At 34.5% G+C, this 26158-nt stretch overlaps 1 protein-coding gene across 2 annotated transcripts in view; it reads right to left on the bottom strand.

The window, feature by feature from the left end:
* Window positions 1-26158, bottom strand: part of HMGCLL1 (3-hydroxy-3-methylglutaryl-CoA lyase like 1) — a 149684-nt gene that overhangs the window by 41635 nt on the left and 81891 nt on the right. Inside the window, exons 7-8 of one of the 2 annotated variants that reach the window (XM_074398180.1) lie at window positions 24870-25058; window positions 16714-16850 (exon numbers count right to left, since the gene is read on the bottom strand). In XM_074398180.1, the coding sequence (XP_074254281.1) occupies window positions 16731-16850; window positions 24870-25058 (309 nt within the window). In that variant the 3' untranslated portion in view covers window positions 16714-16730. Of the gene's footprint in view, window positions 1-16713; window positions 16851-24869; window positions 25059-26158 lie in introns of those variants that run through there. The other variant, XM_003926374.4, reaches the window with a different exon arrangement.

Genomic DNA, 26158 nt, shown 5'->3' with positions numbered 1-26158 from the left:
AAGAGAATAAAATACCTAGGAATACAAATAACAAAGGATGTAGAAGATCTCCTTAAGGAGAACTATAAACCACTGCACAAGGAAATAAGAGAGGACACAAACAGATGGATAAACATTCCATGCTTATGGTTAGGAAGAATCAATATCATGAAAATGGTCATACTACCCAAAGTAATTTATATATTCAAAGCTATCCCCATCAAGCTACCAATGACCTTCTTAAAAGAATTGGAAAAATCCACCTTAAACTTCATATGGAACCAAAGGAGAGCCCACATAGCCAAGATAATCCTAAGTAAAAAGAACAAAGCTGGAGGCATCATGCTACCTGATTTCAAACTACACTACAAAGCTACAGTAATAAAAACAGCATGATACTGGTTCTAAAACAGAGAGATAGACCAATGGAACAGGACAGAGGCCTGGAGGCAACACCACACATCTGCAATCATCTTATCTTTGACAAACCTGACAAAAACAACCAGTGGGGAAAGGATTCCCTGTTTAGTAAATGGTGTTGGGAAAACTGGCTGGCAGTGTGCAGAAAGCAGAAACTGGGACCCCTTCCTGACACCTTACACTAAAATTAATTCCAGATGCATTAAAGACTTAAACATAATACCTAGCACCATAAAAACCCTAGAAGAAAACTTGGCAAAACCATTCAGGACATAGGCATAGGCAAGGACTTCATGACTAAAACACCAAAAGCTTTGGCAACAAAAGCCAAAGTAGACAGATGGGACCTCATTAAATTCCAGAGCTTCTGTACAGCAAAAGAAACAATCATTAGAGTGAACCAGCAACCATAATAATGGGAAAAAAAATTTGCAGTCTATGCATCTGACAAAGGGCTAATATCCACCATCTATAAAGAACTAAAACAGATTTACAAGAAAAAAACCCATCCAGAAGTAGATGAAGGATATGAACAGACATTTTTCAAAAGAAGACATATATGAGGCCAGCAAATATATGAAAAAATGTTCATCGCTGATTATTAGAGAAATGTAAATCAAAACCACATTGAGATATCACCTCACAACAGAATGGCGATCATTAAAAAATCTGGAGACAACAGATGCTAGAGAGGATGTGGAGAAATAGGAACACTTTTACACTGTTGGTGGGAGTGTAAATTAGTTCAACCATTGTGGAAGACAGTGTGGCCCTTCCTCAAGGACCTAGAAATAGAAATTCCTTTTGACCCAGCAAGCCCATTACTGAGTATATACCCAAAGGTTTATAAATCATTCTATTATAAAGACACATGCACATGTATGTTCATAATGGCACTGTTTACAATAGCAAAGACCTGGAACCAACCCAAATGCCCATGGATGATAGACTAGACAAGGAAAATGTAGCATATATACACCATGGAATACTATGCAGCCATAAAAAATGATGAGTTTGTGTCCTTTGCAGGAACAGGGATGAATCTGGAAACCATCATTCTCAGCAAACTGACACAGGAACAGAAAATCAAACACTGCATGTTCTCACTCCTAGGTGAGTGATGAACAATAAGAACACGTGGACACAAGGAGGGGAGATTCACACACTGGGGTCTATTGAAGGGGGGCAGGTGATGGACAGTGGGGGAATAGGGAGGTCAAAGAGGGATAAGATGGGGAGAAATGCCAGATGTAGGTGATGGGGTGATGAAGGCAGCAAACCACCTTGCCATGTGTGTACCTATGCAACAATCCTGCTTGATCTGCACGTGTACCCCAGAACCTAAAGTACAATAAAAAAAATCAAAAAATATACTTTATTATGTCTGATTTTTATCATTCACCATATTGTTCTGAAATTCAACCATGCTGTACACAGCAGTTTTTCATTCTTATAAAGATATATATACATACACACACACACACTCACACACACACACACCTCACAGTCTGTGTACAAATTGTATTACTGACGTGTTTCTGGGTTTCTTCCAATTTGGAGCTACTATAAAGAGTACTAGCATGAACATTCTTGAACATATCTTTCGGTGAATACATGCAGACATTTCTATTGTTTATATACCTAGGAATGGAATTGCTGTGTTCTAAAATATGCATATTTTACAGAGTGGTGGCACCAATTTAAACTCCCACAAGCAGTGTATGAGAGTACCATTTGTTCCACATTTTTGCCAGTGCTGGGTATCCTCAGACTTTATAATTGCAAACAGTCTGGTGGCTATATAATACATCTTTAAATAATAGTGTACTATTTTATTTGTAGCACTAATACCTTGTAATAAAGTATCCAAATTCATTCATCCTGTCTTTTATAATATTATCATTCCACTTACCAATATGCTACAATTACCCAGTACCTTGTTACTATTATTTGAATAGTTATTAATAGATAACGATAATTAAAATATTATCTTTTATTTTTATATATCGCATCTCTGATGTCTTATTTTTCTTTGCGTAGATCTAATTTTCTGGTATATATGTAAGTATCCTTCTCTGCGAAGACTGTCATTTTACATTTCTAGTAGGGCAGATCTCTTGATGATGAAATCTTTCAGTTCTTGTTTTTCTGAGAAAGTCTTTTTTTCTACTTCACTTTTTAAGAGTAATTTTATTGAATATAGAATTCTAGGTTGGTGGGTTTTTACTTTCAGCACTTCAGTTACTTCATTCTACTTTCTAGTTGCTTTTCACTGAGCTTCCTGGATCTATGAATTCGTGACTGTCATTGATTTTGGAAAGTCGTCAATCATTATTGCTTCAAATGTTTATTCTACTGTGTTCTCTGTCTCTTCTCCTCCTAGTATTTTAATTATACATTTAATGGATCTTTACAGGGTCTTTTAAACTTGTGTAATCGTTCTTGGATAATGTATTCCGAATGTTTCTGTTATTTTTTCCTCTTTGCATTTCAGTTTTATGAAATACCTGCTGACACATTTTTCAGCTTACTGATTCTCTCCTTAGCCATATTTAGTCTACTGAAGAGTCTATCAAAGGCATTTTTCATTTCTGCTGGGTTTTTTTTTTTCTAGCTTTTCTTTCTTTTCTTTTTCTTTTTTTTTTTTTTTTTTTTTTTGGCGTTTCCATCTACATGTTTTTTACATTCCCATCTCTTTTTTGCATGTTGTCTATTTCTGCCAATAAATCCCTTAACATAGTAGTCATAGTTCTTTTGAATCCCCTGTCTCATCATTCCAGTATCTGTGTCATATCTGAGTCTGATTCTGAGGGTTGCCTTGTCTCTTCAGATTGTATTTTTTTCTTGGCTTTTTGTCTGCCTCTGATTTTTGTTGCAGTTGTTGAAAGCCTCCACATTGTATCTGGTAATAGTAACTGAGGTAAACAGGGTATCAGTGTGAAATTGTATGTTTATCTGTTTATCTGGCTAGGAATTTCGCTGTGTTTAATGTTTGCTGTAGCTGTACCTGCCAGAGACTTCGAATTTCTCTAGTTTCTTTGTCTTTGCCTTTTCTATTTATGGCGGGCTTTCCTAAGTTTCCTCCTCAGATAGGGTCTGCTTCTCGTAGTTCTTTCTACTGTAATCCCTGTTATTATACTGGAGATCTTTTGTTGTGTTGATAAGGTGTGAAAGAAGAAAAGCATTCCTTAATCTTGTGATTAAATTTCAGACTTGTAGTGGGCCTGTGTGTTTTAAATGTTGACCTTCCTGAGTGTTTCTCCAGTGGTATCAACTTTTGTTTATCCCTTTGGTGCTATAGGAAGTCTAGTGGGGGCTGGAGAGGAATGAATTCCCTTTCCTCTGCTGGGATAAGGTTCTAGTAATTTCTTTCTATCTACAATAGGCCTTTGTAATAGATACTTTTTTGGTAATATTTAACAGTGATTATTCTTTCCCTCTCCTTGCCAGAGTCACAGAAAGGTCTTTATCAAATTCTCAAATTCTCACTTTTAGAAACTGATAGGAGGGGAGACTCACAAAATTAGTGACTCCCTTAAAACTCCTGCTTCAAGTGTTTCTCATTTTTATGCTTATCCACACTCAGACTCCAGTGATTTGGCAAAATTACCAGTTAGGGAGATCTCAAATGTGCAGCTCAGCATTTGCTTGTCTCTCCTGATTTCAGGGCAGAAGTTTGCTCTTAAACCCCAGTTTTCTGATAGATCCAAGAAAGATTATTTAGGTTCCATTTGTCAAGTTTGTCCATGCTGTAAAAATGAAGGTGATATCCAAGCTCTTTACCCTTGGAGCTAACATAGAAGCTCACAGTGTATCTTTTTATGAACAGAAAATCCTAATTGTAATATAGCCTGTTTATCATTTATTTTCCATTGTTAGCCTTTCTCATGTGTTATGTAATAAGTCTCTGTCTATGCAAAATATTCCTCTCATGTTATTTACTTTATATTTAGACTTATAATCTTTGTGTATAAAGATTACGATTTTTTTCTATATGAATATTCAGTTGAACTGGCACCGTTTATTGAAAAGATCATGCTTTTCTCACTGAATTGTAGTCATGATTTTATAACAAATCAAGTGACTGTATGTTTGGATTTCTTTCTCAGCTCTCTTTTCCATCTTTTTGGTCTGTATGTCTATTCTTGTATTGCTATTATGCTGTCTTAATTATTTTAGCTTTATATTAAGATTTGTTATCTGATACGTTCTTTAGATTTGAAATTCCTCTTTTGGATTATCTCTCCATTTACTTAAATTTATAAAACTTCTCTTCATAGTGTTATGTTACTTTCTATGTAGCAGTGTAACATGTCTGTTGTTAAATCTATGCCTTACTGTTTTATATTTTACTAATATTGCAATTGGAAATGTGTTATTTAATTTCATAACGAATATTTGTTACTAGTATATATAAAAATACCAGTAATTTTTATATATATATATATGTGTGTGTGTGTTTATGTTCTATAATCTTGGCTATTGTAGGCCGTTTGCATTCTCATGTCAATTTCAAAATCCACTTGTAAATTCCATCTACACACACAGACCTACTGAGCTTGCATTGAATCTATAGATCAATTTGGTGAAAACTGATATTTGTTCAATATTGAGTCTTCCAAACCCAAAACTTTTCTCTCCATTTGCTTGAATTTATAAAACTTCTCTTCATAGTGTTATGTTACTTTCTATGTAGCAGTGTAACATGTCTGTTGTTAACTCCATGCCTTACTGTTTTATATTTTACTAATATTGCAATTGGAAATGTGTTGTTTCATTTCATAATGAATAGTCGTTACTAGTATATATAAAAATACTGGTAATTTATATACATATGCTTATATTCTACAATCTTCTTAAATTTATTTATTGATTTTAATAGTTTACCTATAATTTATTTTGGAAGTTTGAATACACAATTATGGCATTTGAAGTCATGATAATTGTATTTCATCCTTTTCAACTTGCACATTTTGTTCATTTCCTTTCCTATTGCACTGGCTAGAATGCCTACTTTGCTAAGTATGTCAAATAATTTCCTTCATCACTTGAGATAATCCCAAGAGTTTTTTTTTTTTTTTTTATTTTATTAATGTGGTAATTCTACTGATTGGTTTTCTATGTTGAATCAGAATATCTGGGATAAATCCAACTTGGTTGAAATGGATTAGTCTTTTAATATGCCACTAGAGTCCCTTTCACATATTTTATGAGGATATAGTGAAATAGATTTGGCTATGAGTTTTCTTTCTTGGAATATCCTTGTAGGATTTGTGATCAAGGTTATACTGGACTCAGGAAATGAGTTAGGAGGGGGTAGAAGTCAGAATGACTGCATCTAACATCACACTGTTGCCTGTATAGCAACAGCTGCTCTTAAAGCAAGTTATGAATTTCCTCCCCTTATGTGTAAGCCTTGTTTTTAAAAATTATGGGCAAAAAAACCAAAAACTGAATAGTAAAAAATACTGGATGCATAAATGTCTTTTAATGGAAGAATAGATAAGTAAATACATGGTTATAAGTAAATATAACCATTGAGATAATCATACCTTTTTCATTTTAGTATTTTTTTCATGGTAAATAGATACATTGAAAATATTAAGGAAGAAATCTTTCCCTTGAAATTGATTTTTCACTATTATCTTTCTACCTAAATTCAGAAAAGGAAGACTATGGCTCTGACCATCTTTATGCCTCTGTATTGCTCTCTTTTTTTGCCTACTATCTGCTAGTGAATTGTACTATGCATGACTTTAAGTAGTTTTAACCTTAAACCAAGTCTAACCTGAAAGAAATCTCTCATCACCTAGTTGACATGCGCATTTTGCAGCTGAAAAGACTGAGTTTATGGAGATAGGCACCATCCTTACCAGGCCTAGGCTTCATACAAGGACCATTTACCATGCAACACGAAAGTCCTGTGGCAGCCTTTCCACATTTATCATGGGAACTTTAACTATCAGGCAGTCTAGTATCTGCTGAGAAAAATTTTGCTAGTCCTGTTTTCTTAACCACAACGCTTCAGACACGTATAAACTACACATTTTTCCTCATTTTATGCTTGTATTTTGGTGCTGCCTATTTTGTTTGCATTTCACTATGTGCTGTGGTTTATTTAAAATATGGAATCCTAATAAAATCTGGGCAGTTCAATAAATTTCCAGAATCACTTTCACGGACCAATCAGTTACTAATCACTTGCCACTTTCATCCTACCTTTTCCATTTTTATAACCAAGAGTGATCTTCATGTAATCTTATTCTTTCTCTGTATTTTCCTTTATATCCATTTTTTATATTAGCACAGCAGGTCAGAACAATGTAGACACTCATTTAGAGACCTTTAATGATTTCCGTTTTAGAATGCAAAAAATAAACTTGACTTCAGTATGTGAAAGCCTGAATATTTAAAGGATAAGCAAAAAGTTAATTGCAAATGTTTGTGCATGTCGATTGCTTTTATTCACTTTAGCTCACCACAGTTTGACAGGATTTGTTATAAAGTCCAATACCCACTAATCTAATCCAGAATTTCTCTGCTTACTAAAGAAGGCAGTCTTTCTAATGGGATCTTGGATTACTAAGAAGCTCAGAATTCTTTTTATGAATTTACTATTTCACATCCCCATTACCAACATTTTTTTCTTCAAAAATTTAAAACAGGTTCAAATGCTTGCAGAGGTAAAAGAACTAAGAGTTTCCCCAATGATTTCTTTTAGTAGTTTCACAGTTTGAGGTCTTAGATTTATCTTTCTTGGGTAATACCCTACAAAGCAAAAGTGGACAAATTACATCAACTTAAAATAATGTAATTTTAAGGGATTTCATCCGATTAAAAAGCTTCTGCATAGCAAAGGAAACGACAAAGCGACAACCCGCAGAATGAGAGAAAATACTTGAAAACTCTCCATTTGACAGGGATTAATGACATGAATACATAAGGAGCTCAAATAACTCTGTAGGAAAAATCTAATAATCCAGTCAAAAATGAACAAAAGATCTAAAAAGATCTTCTCAAAAGAAGACCTATAAATGGCAAAGAAGCATATGAAAAGTTGCTCAACATCACTGATCATCAGACAAATGGAAATCGAACAATGATGAGATTATCTCACTTCAGTTAAAATGGCTTTTATCCAATAGACAGGTAATAACAAATGCTGCTGAGGATGTGGAGAAAAGGGAGCTCTTGTACACTGTTGGTTAGAATGTATATTAGTACAACCACTATGGAGAGTGGTTTTGAGATTCCTCAAAGTAAAAATAGAGCTACCGTATGATCCAGCAATCCCACTGCTAGGTATATATTCAAAATAAAAGAAATTAGTATATCTAAGAGGTATCTGTACTTCCATGTTTAACTCCAGCACTTTTTGCAAATAGCCAAGATTTGAAGTGGTCTGTGCCCACCAACAGACAAATGGATAAAGAAAATGTGGTATATATATGCAATGCAGTACTATTCAGCCATAAAAAAGAATGAGATCCTATTAATTTGCAACAACATGAATGGAACTGGAGGTCATTACATTATGTGAAATAAGACAGGCACAGAAAGACAGACTTCACTTAATCTCACTTATTTGTGGGAGCTAAAAATTAAAACAATTGAGCTCACGGAGATAGAGAGTGGAACAATGATTACCAGAGGCTAGGAATGGTAATGTCATAAGGAGTGGGAATGGTTAATGGATATAAAATAGAGTTAGAGGGAATGAATAAGATCTAGTATTTAATAGTATAACAGGTGACTACAGTCAACAATAATTTATTATAGGCTGGGCACAATGGCTCATTCCTAGAATCTCAACATTTTGGAGGGCTAAGGTGGGTGGATTGCTTGAACCCAGAAGTTCGAGGCCAGCCTGGGCAACTTGTGAAACACTTTCTCTGCAAAAAATACAGAAATTTTCTAGGTGTGGTGCTGCATGCCTGTAGTCCCAGCTACTTGGGAGGCTGAGGTGGGAGGATGGCTTGAGCTAGGGAGGTCGAGGGTACAGTGAGCTATTTAGCCTGGGTGACAAAGTGAAAACCTGTCTCAAAAAGAAAATTTGTTTTACATTTAAAAATAATTAAAAGAGTAGAATTGGAATATTTGCAACAGAAAGGGTAAGTACTTGAGGTGATGGCTACCCCATTTTCCTTATATAATTATTAGGTATTGTATCCCTGAATCAAAATAACTTATTTGTAAATATACAAATATATACAACTATGTACCCCCCTAAAATAAAATTTAAAACAAAGTGAGACACAAGAAATGAGATCTACACTCTTAGAGTATGCTCAGTCTGTGTAAGCTAGTGAAGGCATATAATTATGTGCATTGTATGCCTGAATCAAAATATCTCATGTATCCTATAAATATATACAACTACTATGTAGCCCCCAAAATTTAAAAAAAAATAAGTGGAGACAAGAGACAAATGATATCTCCACTCTTAGAGTAGGCACAGTCTGTGTTAGCTAGTGAAAGCACGCCTATTTTAAGGGGCCCCTTGCAACTTAGTTCCAGTCTTTTTTTTTTTTTTTTTTTTTTTTGCCATGCAGTAACATAAACTCACTTTATAGACATGTTTAAAATTTAATTCACAACAAAACAGAATTTCAATATTTATTTTCATAATTTTAGAAAATAAGCCATTTTATCTATATCCATCTGTCTATCTATATATTTGTGCACCCAGACCAAAGAATAAAGCATTATTAATATTTGCCATAAGGTAATTATTTACTAGTGTTCTTTTTCAATTGAATATTTCAAGTCAAATGCCCAAGAGAGGTTCCTCCTTCATGTGCCTCCCTCTTACTATTTCTTCTATTTTTTACCCAGTGCACATACAAAATTTCCTCAAAAAAATAGTGCTTTTATTTCCACTTCTTCATAAAATAGTCACATGTTCCCGTCTTTATCACATATGAACCCACTCACCTGGAATTTGAGACAGAAATGCACTTCTAATACTCTGATTCTACAATAAGACATCATGATTTTAAGTAAGCTAAAAACCACCATTATCACTTTGGCAAACATTAATATTTTTAAATCACAATTATTTTGAATTAACATGGTTTTAGGCATACCCTTAATCCTTAGGAAGTTCTGCGTCTTTTTTTAAATAATGCAAATGAGGCAATAATGAATCAAGATAAAGTTTAAGAAGTTGCCTTCACCTCTTTATTGAAGTTATATCTTAGCAAATAAAAATAGTCCTCCTTCTTTTTAATATTTCATATTTTTTAGTGGATTCAGCCGTGGACATTCTTTTAAAATTATTCTGTTGGCCTCCTTACAGCTGAAGTGGGTATTAACACTTATAACTCTAAGGTCTGTTATCTATAAAGCCTTGTATATTTTCAAAGGAAAGTGTTCCAAAATGTCTATTTAGAAAAATAAATAACATTTTCTTTCCTTTCAGAATAGAAACAGTATTCTTTTAATTTGGGCCATCAACTGAAAGCCATGGGTTTTGGTTACTGAAGCAAATGTTTCCTTTAAGAATGTTTACTGAACTGAAAACATTTTACTAAGAAATGTGAGCTTTATTTAGTTATCTGTAGTTACTGTGAGATCAAAGTAAAAGGAACCTAATTCTCAAAGCATCCTCTTCAAACCTCAACTTTTTTTTACCTCAGGAAATTAATGTCATGAAAATATTTTCCATATCCTGCAAGGAAAGGTTTCCCTCAAGAAACTTCTCAAGGTATTCATATGCTTAACATAAATAAATTTTAACTTTTATATACAAATCAATATAAGTATGTTCTGAGAAATTTGAATGAAGACAGGAGCGATTGATAGAACTCAAGGAAGATACAGTTCAAATCTGAAAGATAAACAGAAATATGTATTATAATGATGCCAATCCAGAAGAAATCTATGGAATCATGTGCCTTCTATAGGGAAAAAAAATTTCATTTTTATACAAATAATAACTTGAATAAATTGAAAAATACACCAATTTATTGGATTGGATCACTAAATGTTATCATTAAATCAATTCTTTGTAAGTTAATCTATGGATTTAATATAATGGATATTTGGGGGATGTAGTTTTGAACAAATTTAGTTTAAATTCAATTAGACTGTATATATATATATATATATATGTATACATATATATATAAATAGACTACATATGTAGTCTAATTGAATTTATATATATAGAGACTATATAGACTATTGATATATATAGATATATAGATATACATAAACAATCAAGAAGGATTATTTTACTCATTTTTTTGAAACAGAGTCTCACTCTGTCACCAGGTTAGAGTGCACTGGTGCAGTCTCGACTCACTGCAAGGTCCACATCCCGGGTTCAGATGATTTTTCTGCCTCAGCCTCCCCAGTAGCTGGGACTACAGGCACGCATCACACACTCAGCTAATTTTTGTATTTTTAGTAGAGATAGAATTATACTATGTTGGCCAGGCCGTTCTCAAACTCCAGACCTCAGGTGATCAGCCCGCCTCAACCTCCCAAAGTGCTGAAATTACAGGCGTGAGCCACCATGCCTGGCCAAGAAGTATTTTATTAAAGGACCAAGACATGTTATGTCAGATTTAAAATGTAATATAAAGACACATTAATTAAAAGTGTGTCATTTGCCCAAAATAAATAGGTCAAAGAGATGGAAAGAGACGAGATGAGTTGGGTTGAAATCCTGATTCTACTATCTTTCAAGTAGGAAACATTGAACAACTTCCCTAACCTTGCTAAGCTAAAATTACATTATTTTTTAAAATAAATAAAGTCATAAAAACTATTTCATGGGATTGTCATGAGGATAAAATAGAATAACTCAGGTAAAACATTCCAAAAATTATTAATATCAGTTATTGTTATCACAGAATAGAAATTCCATAGAGAGACTCAATTTAAATGTAGTATGTGTCATGGATGAACATTTTGGATTAGTGGGGAAATAATGGGTTTGGTAATAAATGAATAAAAAATGTATTTATATAAAATACCTTTTTATCTTTTACCTTGAATAAAAAGTCCAGATGGGTTAAATATTTTATTGGAAGAAATGAAGTTAAAGAAAAGATAGGGAGTCATGTACATCTTCTTGTTGTATTAAAGGTCTTTCTAAGCATAACTCCAGAAGCAGAAGGCATAAAGGGATGACAACATGGGCAATCCCTGATCCTCATCAAACCTGACCCATATGTAGCATTTAATGCCTCTTTCTTCTTGGAACCCTTTTCTTTAGACTCTAGGGCTCAAGAATCTCAGGTTTCTCTTCAAATATCACTATTTTTCAGTCTCCTCAAACTACTCTGCTCTGATCTCTTAAGGATGGAGTGTCTTGGTGCCCCATTTATCATCTTCTACAGTCTGTTGGATTTAAATATGATCTATATGCCTCTTATGTCCTCAGTGAAGACTTCATATCCCCTCTCAATTCTTACATACGCAACTGCCTACTCAAAAGCTCCATCCAGATGTTTAGCAGATTTCTCAAATATGATATGCCCCAAACTGAAATTCTGATCTTTGCTCACAATATTGTCCACTCAGCATTTTCTGTCTTGGTTGATGGCAGTTTCATCCTTCCAGTTGCTCAGGTGAACAATTGAGTGTATTTGTGATCCTTACTCTACATCTAATTCATCATGAAATAAATTCAAATTGTAAAATACATTTAGAATATGCTTACCACCTCTATAGTTACCACATTTATGCAAACCATCATTATTTGTTTCCTGAACTATTGCAATTACATCCTTTCTAACTTGTCTTTAATTCTTATTTTGCCCCCTCCTTACAGTGTAGTCTCAACAGAGCAGTCAGAATGATCCCTTTTGAAATGCAGGCTAGAACTGCTCAAAATCCTGTATTTTTTTTTACATTTCACTCAGAGTAAAAGCCAAAGGATTTACAATAGCCTACAAGGGTCCTCTCTTCCTCTCACCTCTCATCCTTATTCATTTATCTCCAGCCACACTGGCCACATTAGTGTTTGCTGAACACACATTAGAATCTTGACTGTAACTATTCCCTCACACTGAAATGCTCTGTTCCCAGTTGTGAAGTAATACCCTTATCTACCCCAGTTCTTTGCTTACATCTTTTCTTAAGATTGTCTTCTCAACCACCTAGTTAATACTGTAACCTGCCTTCCTTCACCACCCCTCTGAATTTCCCATCCTCTGTTTATTACTGCATGGTCTCTTTAATTTTTGGATAATTTTTATCACCAATTAGTATGCTCTAAACTTTACTTCTATAGTAGGTGTGTGTGGGGGCTGGGAGGGAGGCTGTTTCTATCATCTGTACTCCCTTGCCAGAATATGAGCTACTTGAAGACATCACAATGCTTTCTATCATGCTTATGTGCCTAGAACAGTATCTGGTAGTAGTATGCATTCAATATATGTTTCTTAAAATAACTTCATAAATTAATAAATATAAAGCACATATGTATTAACAAAAAGCAACCTTTGAAAAATAATTCTACCATATATATACATATGTTAGATAGATACCTGAATACTTACGTAATAATATCTTAACATAAATAGCTCTTAACGTTTATGAGAAAAAAAACATTTTGATACAAAGAGCAAAGAACACGAACAATTAATTAAAAAATACAAATAATCATTAACCATATGAAAGAACAGTTCAGCCCCACAAAACAAATGCAAACAGAAATTAAAATGGCATATCAAATGTAAATCGAGTTGACACATATTTTACATTATAATATCATGGTAAGTGAGGTTTGCTGAATTTAGCAATCTTACATAAACCCACTGAGTGTATAGGCTGAAATCGCCTTTCTAAAAACTCTTGACTTATGTAATATATCAAATCTCTCTAATGATCTTACATTTTCCCTGAAAATCCATTCTAAAGTAAGATGAATAAAATATTAGAAATAAGAATGTTCATTTTCATTATATTAAAATAACTGCTCCCAATCAGAAGTGGGATCAGTTAAATTAACATACACATGTGTGATGGTAGGCTATTTTGGTTTTAAAAATCCTATCTGGGGCCAGGCACAGTGGCTCACGCCTATAATCTCAGCACTTTGGGAGGCCTAGGTGGATGGATCATGAGGTCAAGAGATCGAGACCCTCCTGGTCAACATGGTAAAACCCCGTCTCTACTAAAAATACAAAAAAATTAGCTAGGCATGGTGGCGCATGCCTGTAGTCCCAGCTACTCGGGAGGCTGAGGCAGGAGAATTGCTTGAACCCAGGAGGCGGAGGTTGCAGTGAGCCAAGATCGCTCCATTGCACTCCAGCCTGAGTAACAAGAGCGAAACTCCGTCTCAAAAAAAAAAAAAAAAATCATATCTGGAAAAGTTTCCATAACAAGAATGCTAATCACAATATATTAAGCAAAATAAACATGGACCTCATGACTGTTACATACATGGACACACACGCACAATATGTATGTGTGTGTGTATATATATATATATGTCCATGAATATATATGTAATACTTATATATTAATACTTATTTTAATAATTTAACACTAGTTTCCTCTGTGTGGTAGAATTACAAGTAATTATTTTTTTGTGATTTTCCATATTTTCTAAATATTTTTAAAATAAACTTTTTTATTTATTGGAAAACAAGCCAATAAACTCAACTACAACTGCTTTGATCAACCATAAAGTAATAGATGTAAAGTGTAGGTTTCATAGTCCACACTATTTTATTTGCCTGGTAGGCCTTCCAGAAGTCTACTTGCCCAAGAGGCTTCTGGAATACATCTAAAAATTATTCCCACAATATTTTGGGGGGAAACGCTGCAGCATGTCTGTGGCCCTCTGGAACGTTAACTCATAAAATATGGATTACTATCTTTAGAGAATAGATCTCTGCGTCTGTTCTTATAAAGTTGTCATTGCCTTGGAAAAATCGATATTTTAATGACATCCACCTGTCTTCCAAACTTGTACACTTAGCGTCATTATTCACTGTCCTTCTCCCTAACGCTTATCTTTTACCATCTTCACCTTACATACACTCACAAGCAATTCTTAGTCTCACTGCTTCTGCATCGGAATAACTTCTTTCATATGACTTCTCTACCTTGTCTTCCCCCCTTGTCTGTTTGGGCTGCTATAACAAAGTGCCATAAGCAGGGTGGTTTATAAATTATAATAGAGATTTATTTCTCACAGTTCTAGAAGGTGGAAGTCCAAGATGAAAGTGCCAGCAGAATCGGTATCTGGAGAGGGCTGTTTTTAGCTTTGTAGATGGTGCCTGGTACCTTCTTTTCTCCTACCATGTCCTCACATGGCAGAAGTGGCAAACAAATTCTTTTGGGCCTCTTTTATGAGGGAACTAATTCTATTCATGAAGGCAGTCCTGATCACCTCCCAGAAGCCCCGTCTCTTAATACCATCACATTGGTGATTAGGTTTCAACAGAAACATTGTGAAAACACAAAGATTCAGACCACAGTACTCCTCATCATTTCTCACTAGGAACAACCAGATTGCAATAGTGTTCTCTTCAGTCTCTGGTCTCCAGACCTTTTGTACTTTTTTTTCTTTACAGTACCCAGATTTATACCAGTCCATCCTCTACATACAATTTAGGCTAAGTTCTCTAATGCAAAAAATTAATCAAATGATCCCTAATTAAAAACCTCCAGTGGCTGTCTGTTGCCTTCAGTATTAAACAAAACAAAACAAAAACAGACAAAAACAAGAGACACCTCACCCCATGTTTCCTGCCAAGCATCTCTCCTGGGTTACTATAACACTTAAAGTTTGTCTCTGTTCCTATTGGAAACTCCAAGGTCAGTAATGTAAGCTTAGTCTTTTTTTTTTTAAAGACAGAATCTGGCTCTGTCACCAGGCTGGAGTGCAATAGCATGATCTCAGTTCTCTACACCCTCTGTTTCCCAGGTTCAAGTGATTCTCCTGCCTCAGCCTCCTCAGTAGCTGGGACTGCAGGTGTGCACCACCATACCCAGCTAATTTTTGTATTTTTAGAGATAAGGTTTCACCATGTTGGCCAGGTTGGTCTTGATCTCTTGACCTAGTGATCCACCCACCTCAGCCTCCCAAAGTGCTGGTGTGACTACTGTGCCTGGCCCTTGAGCTTACTCTTGTATGTATCCTACCCAATACTAGACCACCTGACTCTTTGAATTAGATTTTATGCATATATCAGTACAAATACACACACACACACACACACAAACACACACACTCATATATAAGGTAAACTGTAAAGTAGGATAGAACATTTTTCAGTACAATGGATGAAAATAAAACAGGTTAGGATGACACAGGATACTGTAATTTTTACATTTCTTGGGAAATCTGTTAAAAGTTCCATCAGAAAAAGACACAAATTTTATAAAATTGTATTATTTAATCTGAAAAGTCTTTAGTAGAAGTAGGTAGCCATAACCTGATTCTTACAGTTAATCATATTTATACAGATATTTTTAAAAGTTAAATCAGTATAACAAATTTAGAATGTGGATCAATACAACTTGACTTTTTGCCTGTGCAATTTGACATGATTCTCATATTTTATTTGATAGATTAAAAAATTATTGAGGAAAAGGTGGTGTTTCATCATGATTTTTTTTTTATTTTTTATTTTTTTTAATTATTTTTTATTTATTTATTTATTTTTTTATTGTATTTTAGGTTTTGGGGCACATGTGATGAACATGCAAGATTGTTGCATAGGTACACACATGGCAGTGTCGTTTGCTGTCCTCCGTCCCCTCACCCGTATCTGTCACCTCTCCCCATGCTATCTCCTCCCACCTCCCCACCCCCCACCCCTCCCCCATTTCCCCCCAACGGACCCCAGTGTGCAGTGCTCCCCTCCCTGTGTCCATGTGTTCTCATTGTTCAACACCCGCCTATGAGTGAGAATATACGGTGTTTGATTTTCTGCTCTTGTGTCAGTTTGCTGAGAATGATGGTTTCCAGGTTCATCCATGTCCCTACAAAGGACGTGAACTCATCGTATTAGATGGCTGCGTAATATTCCATGGTGTATATGTACCACATTTTCCGTATCCAGTCTATCATCATTGGGCATTTGGGTTGGTTCCAGGTCTTTGCTATTGTAAACAGTGCTGCAATGAACATTCGTGTGCACGTGTCCTTGTAGTAGAATGATTTATAATCCTTTGGATATATACCCAGTAATGGGATTGCTGGATCAAATGGGATTTCTATTTTTAGGTCCTTGAGGAATCGCCACAGTGTCTTCCACAATGGTTGAATTAATTTACATTCCCACCAACAGTGTAGAAGTGTTTCTATTTCTCCACATCCTCTACAGCATCTGTTGTTTCCCGATTTTTTAATGATCGCCATTCTAACTGGTGTGAGATGGTATCTCAATGTGGTTTTGATTTGCATTTCTCTGATGACCAGTGATGATGAGCATTTTTTCATATGTTCGTTGGCCTCCTGTATGTCTTCTTTTGTAAAGTACCTGTTCAATGTGCAAAAATCACAAGCATTCCTGTACACCAGTAATAGACTTCAAGAGAGCCAAATCAAGAATGATCTGCCATTCACAATTGCTACAAAGAGAATAAAGTACCTAGGAATACAACTAACAAGGAACGTAAAGGACCTCTTCAAGGAGAACTACAAGCCATTGCTCAACGAAATAAGAGAGGATACAAACAGATGGAGAAACATTCCATGTTCATGGTTAGGAAGAATCAACATGGTGAAAATGGCCATACTGCCCAAAGTAATTTACAGATTCAACGCTATTCCCATCAAGCTACCAATGACCTTCTTCACAGAACTGGAAAAAAACACCTTAAACTTCATATGGAACCAAAAGAGAGCCCGCATAGCCAAGTCAATTCTAAGCAAAAAGAACAAAGCAGGAGGCATCACACTACCGGACTTCAAACTATACTACAAGGCTACAGTAATCAAAACAGCATGGTACTGGTACCAAAACAGAGATATAGACCAATGGAACAGAACAGAGGCCTCAGAGGAAATACAACATACCCACAACCATCTGATCTTCGACAAACCTGACAAAAACAAGCAATGGGGAAAGGACTCCCTGTTTAATAAATGGTGTTGGGAAAACTGGCTAGCCATGTGCAGAAAGCAGAAACAGGACCCCTTCCTGACGCCTTACACCAAAATTAACTCCAGATGGATTAAAGACTTAAACATCAGACCTAATACCATAAAAACCTTAGAAGAATATCTAGGCAAAACCATTCAGGACATAGGTGTAGGCAAGGACTTCATGACCAAAACACCAAAAGCAATGGCAACAAAAGCCAAAATAGACAAATGGGACCTAATCAAACTCCACAGCTTCTGCACGGCAAAAGAAACAGTCAGTAGAGTGAATCGGCAACCAACAGAATGGGAAAAAATTTTTGCAGCCTACCCATCTGACAAGGGGCTGATATCCAGAATTTACAAAGAACAAAGCAGATCTACAAGAAAAAAACAAACAAGCCCATTCAAAAATGGGCAAAGGATATGAACAGATACTCATCATGATTTTTAAAAATTAACCAGTTTACCTAACATCAGAGAGACTGTTCAACAGAAGATAGTCAGCAAACATTTTTTAGGTTAAATCTGTATTTTAAAGTAATTCATAAAATAATTCTAAATGATTGCAATTGATAGAAATACTTTATATTGTATATTATGCTCTCTATTGAAGAGACATTTATAAATAAATAAATAAATAAAAACTTTGTCATTTCCAGATGAGAGTTCCAACTGTTTGACTTAAAATTATTAAATTCTCCACATCTTCCATCCCATTGGTTTTCAATCTTTAACCCAATCTTCAATGATACTATTAAATAAATCTGGTATTCTAAACTGAGCAGTAATCTTATAAGAATGAGCCAGTGTGATCTAACTGTATTACTTCTATTCAGTTCAAATGCAGAATTAGAAATATTTTGGCAATATATGAGAAAGTTGTTCAACTAATAAATCTAAGAGATTCCTGAATTTGGGCTATTGGAGTTATCAGTGCTTCCAATTGTGTGTGTGTTGGGGTTGGTGTGTTTAACGGCTGGGCATATAACCATTAACTGGTTATATTACATTAAGCTAAAAAAAAGTCATGTGAATAGCAGTTTATGTTCAATACTATATTTGCCAATTCAAATTAACGTTCCAAAGGAAAAAGTCCGTGTTACATTATATTCAGGGGCAAGAATGTATGTGCATAAAATTTCCTTGTAAATATAAACTTTCAAGTGAGAGAAAAAAATTGAAAGAAAAGAAACATGAAAAGAAATTTAAAAATAAAAAGCTTAATATGTTTTATACAAACACCATAGCATAACAACAAAATTTCCAAATTAAGGCCATATGTGTTAAGAAATATGCTAAAGTGTTTGGTTAAAAACAAGATATTGAAATCAAGATTAAAATAATAAGATGAGACATTTACAGAATAGGTAAGAGGTTCTCAAAAAGGTAATAAGCCAAAGGAAGAATTGTATCATTATCTGGCCTCAATCTTTACCGTAATATTAATTGAAGCTCCTAGAAGAAGAAAGATTAGACTGAGAAGAAACTATTAGTATTAATAGATAATGCTTTCTTTTCTTGAAGGTGTTAACAGCAAGGAAAAACCATTTTAAAATTAAGAATGATTATTTTTTAAAAGATAAAAATTAACCAGAATGAGTTGTCCTGATTTTAAACTTGAATTATTAGGTCTGAAGAAAATAAAATAACAGCTGAAACCTAGAATTAATGTCATACTAGGTGCAATTCATGATAAAAACAAAGATCTATCATCTTTCATTTTTGGAATTACTATGATCACACTAATTTAATCAAATTTGTCAAGAAAAGCAACCACGATATTTTGATTAACTCTATTTGTTTTGAATTGAAGAAAATTTTATGACAAGGGTATGAACATATACTTTGATTTATCTTGTAGTGTAACACAATTATTTTGCATGTGAGGAAATGCAATTATCCCAATATCATATTCTATAGCTAATAGAAAAGTCAGTGAAAACTAAAAGTACCCATTAGGAAGTCACTGCTTCAGGAAAATGAAACAGAAAACCACAACACCTGACCCCATGGAACGTGAACAGCTACCAGTCATATTCTCCAACCTGTAATCTGTCAGTTTCAGGAGCCTCTACTTCTCTGTGTATATCTGCACTCCAGGACTGTGCCTATGACCTTCTCAGCCTCTGGATCCCCAAAAAGATGTTCTAACTATCCAATATGTGTTAGAGTTTCCTTGGTCCAGTGAGATAGGACTTGTGGGAATGGAGATCATAATATATGTTATTCCCTATGCCTACTCTTTTATCCTGGAGTATCAACCAACTGGAAATTAATGATGCTGATGTAAGTGTGGAAACTGGTTTAAAAAAAAAAAACAAACAAACAACAACAACAACAACAACAAAAACCACACAACTGTTAAATAAGAATAAAAAGAAAATCAAACAAGCAAACAAAAAAACCCTTCTACTGATGAATCCAGTCTTCATTCTTTTTTACTTTTCTGACTCAGCACTTGACAATCGATTTTCCTACTGCTTGACCCTTTGATCAGCTTGTAGGAAATGCTGTGGGAGTGGCAGGGCATATTTAGACGTGTTTACTTTCTTTCTTGGTGAGCTTTACTCTCTTGGTAAGCTTCAAGTTTGTGATCTAAGCATAGTCTGTTTCATGAAGATTAACCACTTTCATTTTTAGGTTATTTATGGTAGAATGAGAACTCTTCTATGTGTTATTTTTAAATGTTGATTAACTGAATATCAGTTTAAAATCTCCTCTAGCTCAGAAGCAGTTTTTTCCAGCTATCCAATATACCTGTAGATATCTAGAAATAGATGAATGTTATATTATTCCTAAAGACAAAAACTAAAGTGATTTCCTATTGCCAAAATCAGAGAAATGCTTATGTTAATAAAAAGATGTTGGAGATGAATGAAAGCAAATAAAATTATTAGAAAGTTAACCCATTTTTTACCACTGATATAAACAACCCAACGACACACACACACACACACACACACACACACACACAAACACACACACACACACATTGTACCCTCATCATTTTTCACCAGGAGCAACACAATCGCAATAGTGTTCTCCTTAGCCTATAGTTTTTAGACCTTTTGTACCTTTTTATCTTTACAGTAGCCAGATTCATACCAGTCCATCCTCTACATAAAATTTAGAGTAAGTTCTCGAACACAAAGCATTAATCAAATGATCCTTAATTAAAAACCTCCAGTGACTGTCCATTGTCTTCAGTGTTAAATAAAACAAAACAAAAACAGACAAAAATAAGAAATACCTCACCCCATCTATAAGTATATTTATATCTATTACAAGTGGTTGGATTGTTTATATGAGTGGTAAAAAGGGACTTTGTTCATCTTTGTTCATTCAGACTTCTGTGGCTCAGGAGCCTTGGTTATACACACTAAAAAATCCAACAATCCAACTAAATGTATTGTTATCAAGGCATCATTGTAGAAATACTGCATCTCATCTCAGTTTTGTACAAATCAGGGAAGTAGACATCGTTACATCCATTCTTACAAATATGGAACTGAGAAACAAAGAGGTTTATCTGACCAGTAATGGAAATTTTAAAAATTTCTTCTTGAGAAACTCAAAAAAAAAACTGTGAAGAAAGATTTGTTATTTGGTGGCATTTAAATATGGTTTGTTAGGGCTCAATCTAAAAACGGAAAGCTTTTGATGTAAATAAAATTAGGTAAATAATTTGGTCTTTCTGAAAGAATGATAAACATAAGAAAAACATTATGAGAAGAGGCACATTAAAATTTATTAAGTTTAAGAGAAAAAAGGACATATAGTGCTTCTTCAGAAGAAATCTAAATATTGCCTGTTGTCTTTATGCTGCCAATCCATGTATGGCTGTTGTTTCCGTACTGGATCTCATGTGTTTCCTTATTTCAGTGAAGAAAAATAGAGACTGAGAAATTAATTAGATTAAATAATTTGTTAACTGGCCTTTTACTTAGGTACTGGCAGAAAGGTTGAAGTTAAATTTTTACATTAAAAATTAAGATAAGTATATTGGGCCACATCCATTTCCTCTGTTACTAAAATGCTATGCGTTTTTGTCACCTCATTTTCTTACTCTTTTGGTTTTGAGGGATTATAAATATCCCACATTAGATTTGATATGCTCAGAATAATTTCTCTATATTAAATAATATGATTATTCTTGAATTCCATACAACCATCTCCTGTCCCATAAATCATATATTTAAGTAATAAAAAAGCACAATAAAACCCAGGAACCCAAGAAAGATCCTTCTACTACACTATTAGTGTGTGCTTTCCAGACTGAGGGGGATGTTCCATTTATAACTTTCATTCGTTTCCTATCACTGTGGCCAAGTTTCCACTTATTACATGTCTCCTTGCCTTAATATTAACTTCTAGTCTGAAGCACTGTAAACTGTTTCTCTACCCCTAAATTAAAGCTAATGATACCTAGTCCACATTCACCACTAATCTTACTAGAAGCCACTTCAAAGATTCCATTTTTAAAAAATGAAGTAGGGCCTCTGCTTCCTAAAGCCAAGGTTGGCCCTATTCTTAATGAAGTTAGATTTTCTTTGATTCTCCTTCTATTCAAACACTGACAGTTTTGTTAATGTATTTTCTTCTTCTCCTCTACGGTTAAGCCTGCTTGTTGTGTTTTTGTTGTGGTTGTTGGAAGAGGGGTGAGAAAAGGGCACTCTGGTGGAAAACCTTTCTCAGTGCCGCTCAGGACCAGTACACGTGTGTGTTTGCAATGACATTCCAGTACCACATGCGGCTGTCTTTCATAAACATAAAAGTTTCAAAACATCTGAACACTGTCTCAGTTACCTACAGTTTCAAGAGAGCAGTTGTGTATCTTTCTTATGTTGCCAGTGTGTTATCAAACTCTATGCCAGCTGATGGCAGATAAGACAGAAAGCTCTACAACTCTTTAACTTTTAGTTTCTTCAGCACATCTCTGCTTTTTGACCATGTTCTCAATCATCTATAGTAGCTTCTCTGGCCTCATATCATGTTGCTTATTATGCAAGCTTCCTTTACTCTCTTATCCATGTATTTGCACTGTGACTATAAATTAAGCTCTGGAGCAATGTAACACAGAACTGGAAGTATACTATTGCTTTCCTAAGCCCCTTCTGCCCCAGCATCCCATGTACACAGTAGAGCTTGTGCCCATGCAGAAAAACAGAAAACACAGATCCTGACATTTAGGCACTCTATCACAGGAGCTACTGAAGTGTATAGTATAAATCTCTCCCCAACACACACATACAGACACACACACATGCATGCACACACAAACAGACAGATCTTAAACAGGTCAGCTTAAGTTGAAGATGTGTTCCTTAATTTATATTTATATATATTAATATATAGAATATATTATTTTCATATATTATATAAACAACATATTAATAATACAAATATTGTATGAATATGTATGTTCTTCTGGCACCTGCAGTGCTACTAACCCATAAGCATTTGAAAATAACTCATCTTCCTAGGTCTTTCCAGTTCTGCAGGTATGTGAACTTGAACCCTAAAGTGAGATGAGGGTCTACAAAAGGCTGTGTAGTATAAAGAGAGACGTAATATTTCTCCTCTACTCATAGCCGAGGCCATGGGAGATAAATGTGCTTGTTCTCTCCCTTTATGGGGTGGATCTCTTGCTGATTTACCCTTTGACTGTGGTGTGGTCTTTTGGGGAGTGCTGGCCTTAAACATGTTTTCATTCTTGTTCCTCATCTTACTTAGGCCCAAGGTTGTTTCCTGTCCCCTATGTGGCCGTAATGAGATGAAAAAATGGCCCAGAATTTCAGTTCAAATCTCTCCGAAAATAGAGACAGTGCAATTCAACCAATCTAGCAAATTTTATAAACTTTAATTTATCTGAATACGTTAGTCTTCTTTTAATTACTAGGACATCATCCTCTCCTTCTCTAAGGACTTTTCCCCAAAAGATGTTTCATCAGCATAAAACATTTTTTTTTCCCATACATGCACACACACGCAACACATATAGATCATTTTAGGGTTAGTTCCTTCTCATTTGTTAGATAAGATTTCAACAGTTACTTCTTCAAATAGACCTTCCTTAACCATTAAAACTGCATTGGGATAGCAGCAATGTTTTGTTACTTAGGCGTTTTCGAGAGGCAGATATGGTCCAGAGGCAGAAGTTTGGGGTCCCAGATTTTGTACTATAGCTCTTTATTCCAAAGAGCTAAACTGTCATTCATTCTATAATAAATATGCTACACAAATAAACGATTACTCTAAGTGTTAGAATATAGAAGATATATTCATACAGAGAAATGAGAGAAAGGCAGCCCTTCAGAAACACTTAATAAGTTACAGTTGCAGCTGAACACAGGATCCTGAAGTGCTGCCTAGTTTTCTATTGTTTCAGAAACTAAAATACCGAGGGAAGGAAAATTGTAAAAATTCCCACGCCTAATAGACCATGGAATAACATTTTCTCTTTTCTCTGATTTAATAGAATGTTCCTTTCTTGCTTCCAGAGGATAAATAAGGATTTGTACACATATGTTACAAAGTCAAAATAAGCCCTTGTGGAACTTGATCTTCCCATTGTTTTTTAACTTCTGCCAAACAACTGTAGACTTGAGGACTGTGATATTAAGCTTTACATATTGGTTTTCAGTCTCACCAGAAAGCTTTTATATAGTCTTATCTTGGTAGACTATATGGCTGTCAAAATCTTGAATTCTAACAATATCAAATGAATCTATTTTTAGCTGCATTTAAGAACCTGACATTGATTTAAAAATAATACTCTTTTAATGCTACTTATGTCTATTCTTTCAAAAGAATAAATTTAAAATAACACAGAATTTAATAAGCAATTTGTAATCCTCCAACTTTCTAGATTTCTTCATTTTATCATATAATGGAATATACTTGATTAAAAAACATAAGTTTTACAAAAAGTAAGCTTGCCAACATCAGGAAAACATTTTAAGCAAAATACACTATATTTCAGCACCATATCTTCCCATCATAGAGCATGAAATCTCCAAAACAGAGCATTAGTTTTATGATTATAATAATCTACTATTTTTGTGTTTTATGCTGCTAAAAATGCCATCATATTTCACTCTATTAAATGTTATGGTTGACAGAATATAAGAAGAAAAACAAGCAGACATAACTCTGCTAAGACTAATACTTCTAAAAAGAAGAGATTACAGATTTAATCAAATCAAATTAACAGTAATAAGACAGATCTATTGCCCTAAAAAATGTGAAATTTACAAATATTTCCCAGGTGCCTGTCATGTGCAGACACTGGTTAAAATGAGATTCATAACATTTTATAAAAATTGTAACAATATGTCTCTCAGTATGTTTATATTGCAGATAAAGATGCACACTCTATGCACACACATAACACACAAAGAATACAAAATACCTGAAGGGCCGTAAGGATATTTGCTAAGGCTTGTCCATACGTGTCATGACAGTGAACAGCAAGAGCACCCGGTGGGATTTCTTTCATCACACTTTCCAACATTCTCTTCATACTTCCTGGAGTTCCCACTCCAATTGTGTCTCCTAGAGAGATCTCGTAACAACCCATACCATACAATCTCTTAGACACCTGTTGATAAAGGTGAAGTGCTAGTAAAATAAAGGAAGTGAAGAGATTCAAACACTCTTGTTCGTCAACTAATATCAGCTACAGGTAAAAATTACAACTAAGATCATTTATGTCCATGAAAAATATATAATGTATTTTCTGGTCCTTTTCTTTGCTAATTATATTCTAAACAGTATATAAGACTTTGACATTACTGCAATTCTTTTTCTAATATTCGAGTTTGCCTTAGAGTCATATCTACCTATATTTTTATCCAGCTATTTGTTCCGCTATGAAATTATAAGTTCCAATGTCAATTGTGGGAGGCTTATGTTTCTTAACACTATAATCAAACCAAAGCATTACAGATTTACTTTGGAAGTAGTATTTCTCAAGGTATTAGTTTAGGTGTCAAAAGGTATATATAAACTGATGCTTGAGCTACAGAAATTTGAACTCTGTGAATACACTTGTACAGGGATTTTAAAAAATAAACATATAAAATTTTTTTGGAGATTTTCAACAATTTGAAAAAACTTCCAGACAAATTGCATAGCATAGAAATGTCGAAAAAAGAAAAAGGTATGTCATGAATACATGAATATATGTCAGTACTATTCTATTTTTCTTTTCTATAAAATAATACAAATGTATTATAAAAGTTAAATTTATCAAAACTGATGCATACAGACACAGACTGTAGATAGTCCATTTGCATTCAAGAGAAATGTACACGTAATGATTCAGTACTAAATCATGACTGAACAAAATTAACTGTAGTACATACTGTACTACTGTAATAATTTTGTACCCACCTCCTATTGCTATTTCAGTGAGCTCAAGTGTGGGTATCCACTTAAAATCCTGGTGATGCTACTCATCTCTGTATGAACAGTTCCTCTCTCCAGTAAATTACATATCACAGTACAAAGTGATCTCTTGCAGTTCTTATGTGTTTTTCATATTTAGTGCAATACCCTAAACCTTAAATAACAACAGGAGACTCACAGGAAGTGCAACTAGTGACGCTGGACGTGCTCCCAAGAAGCAGAAAAAAAGTTATGACATAAGAAAAAGCTTAATTGCTTCATATGCACCACGGAGTGAGGTATCCAGCTGCA

This window comes from Saimiri boliviensis, chromosome 4 (assembly GCF_048565385.1).
Source record: "Saimiri boliviensis isolate mSaiBol1 chromosome 4, mSaiBol1.pri, whole genome shotgun sequence".
Taxonomy (NCBI): Eukaryota; Metazoa; Chordata; class Mammalia; order Primates; family Cebidae; genus Saimiri; species Saimiri boliviensis.
The sequence above is the reverse complement of the archived record's forward strand: the minus strand, read 5'-3'. Positions and strand labels throughout refer to the sequence as shown.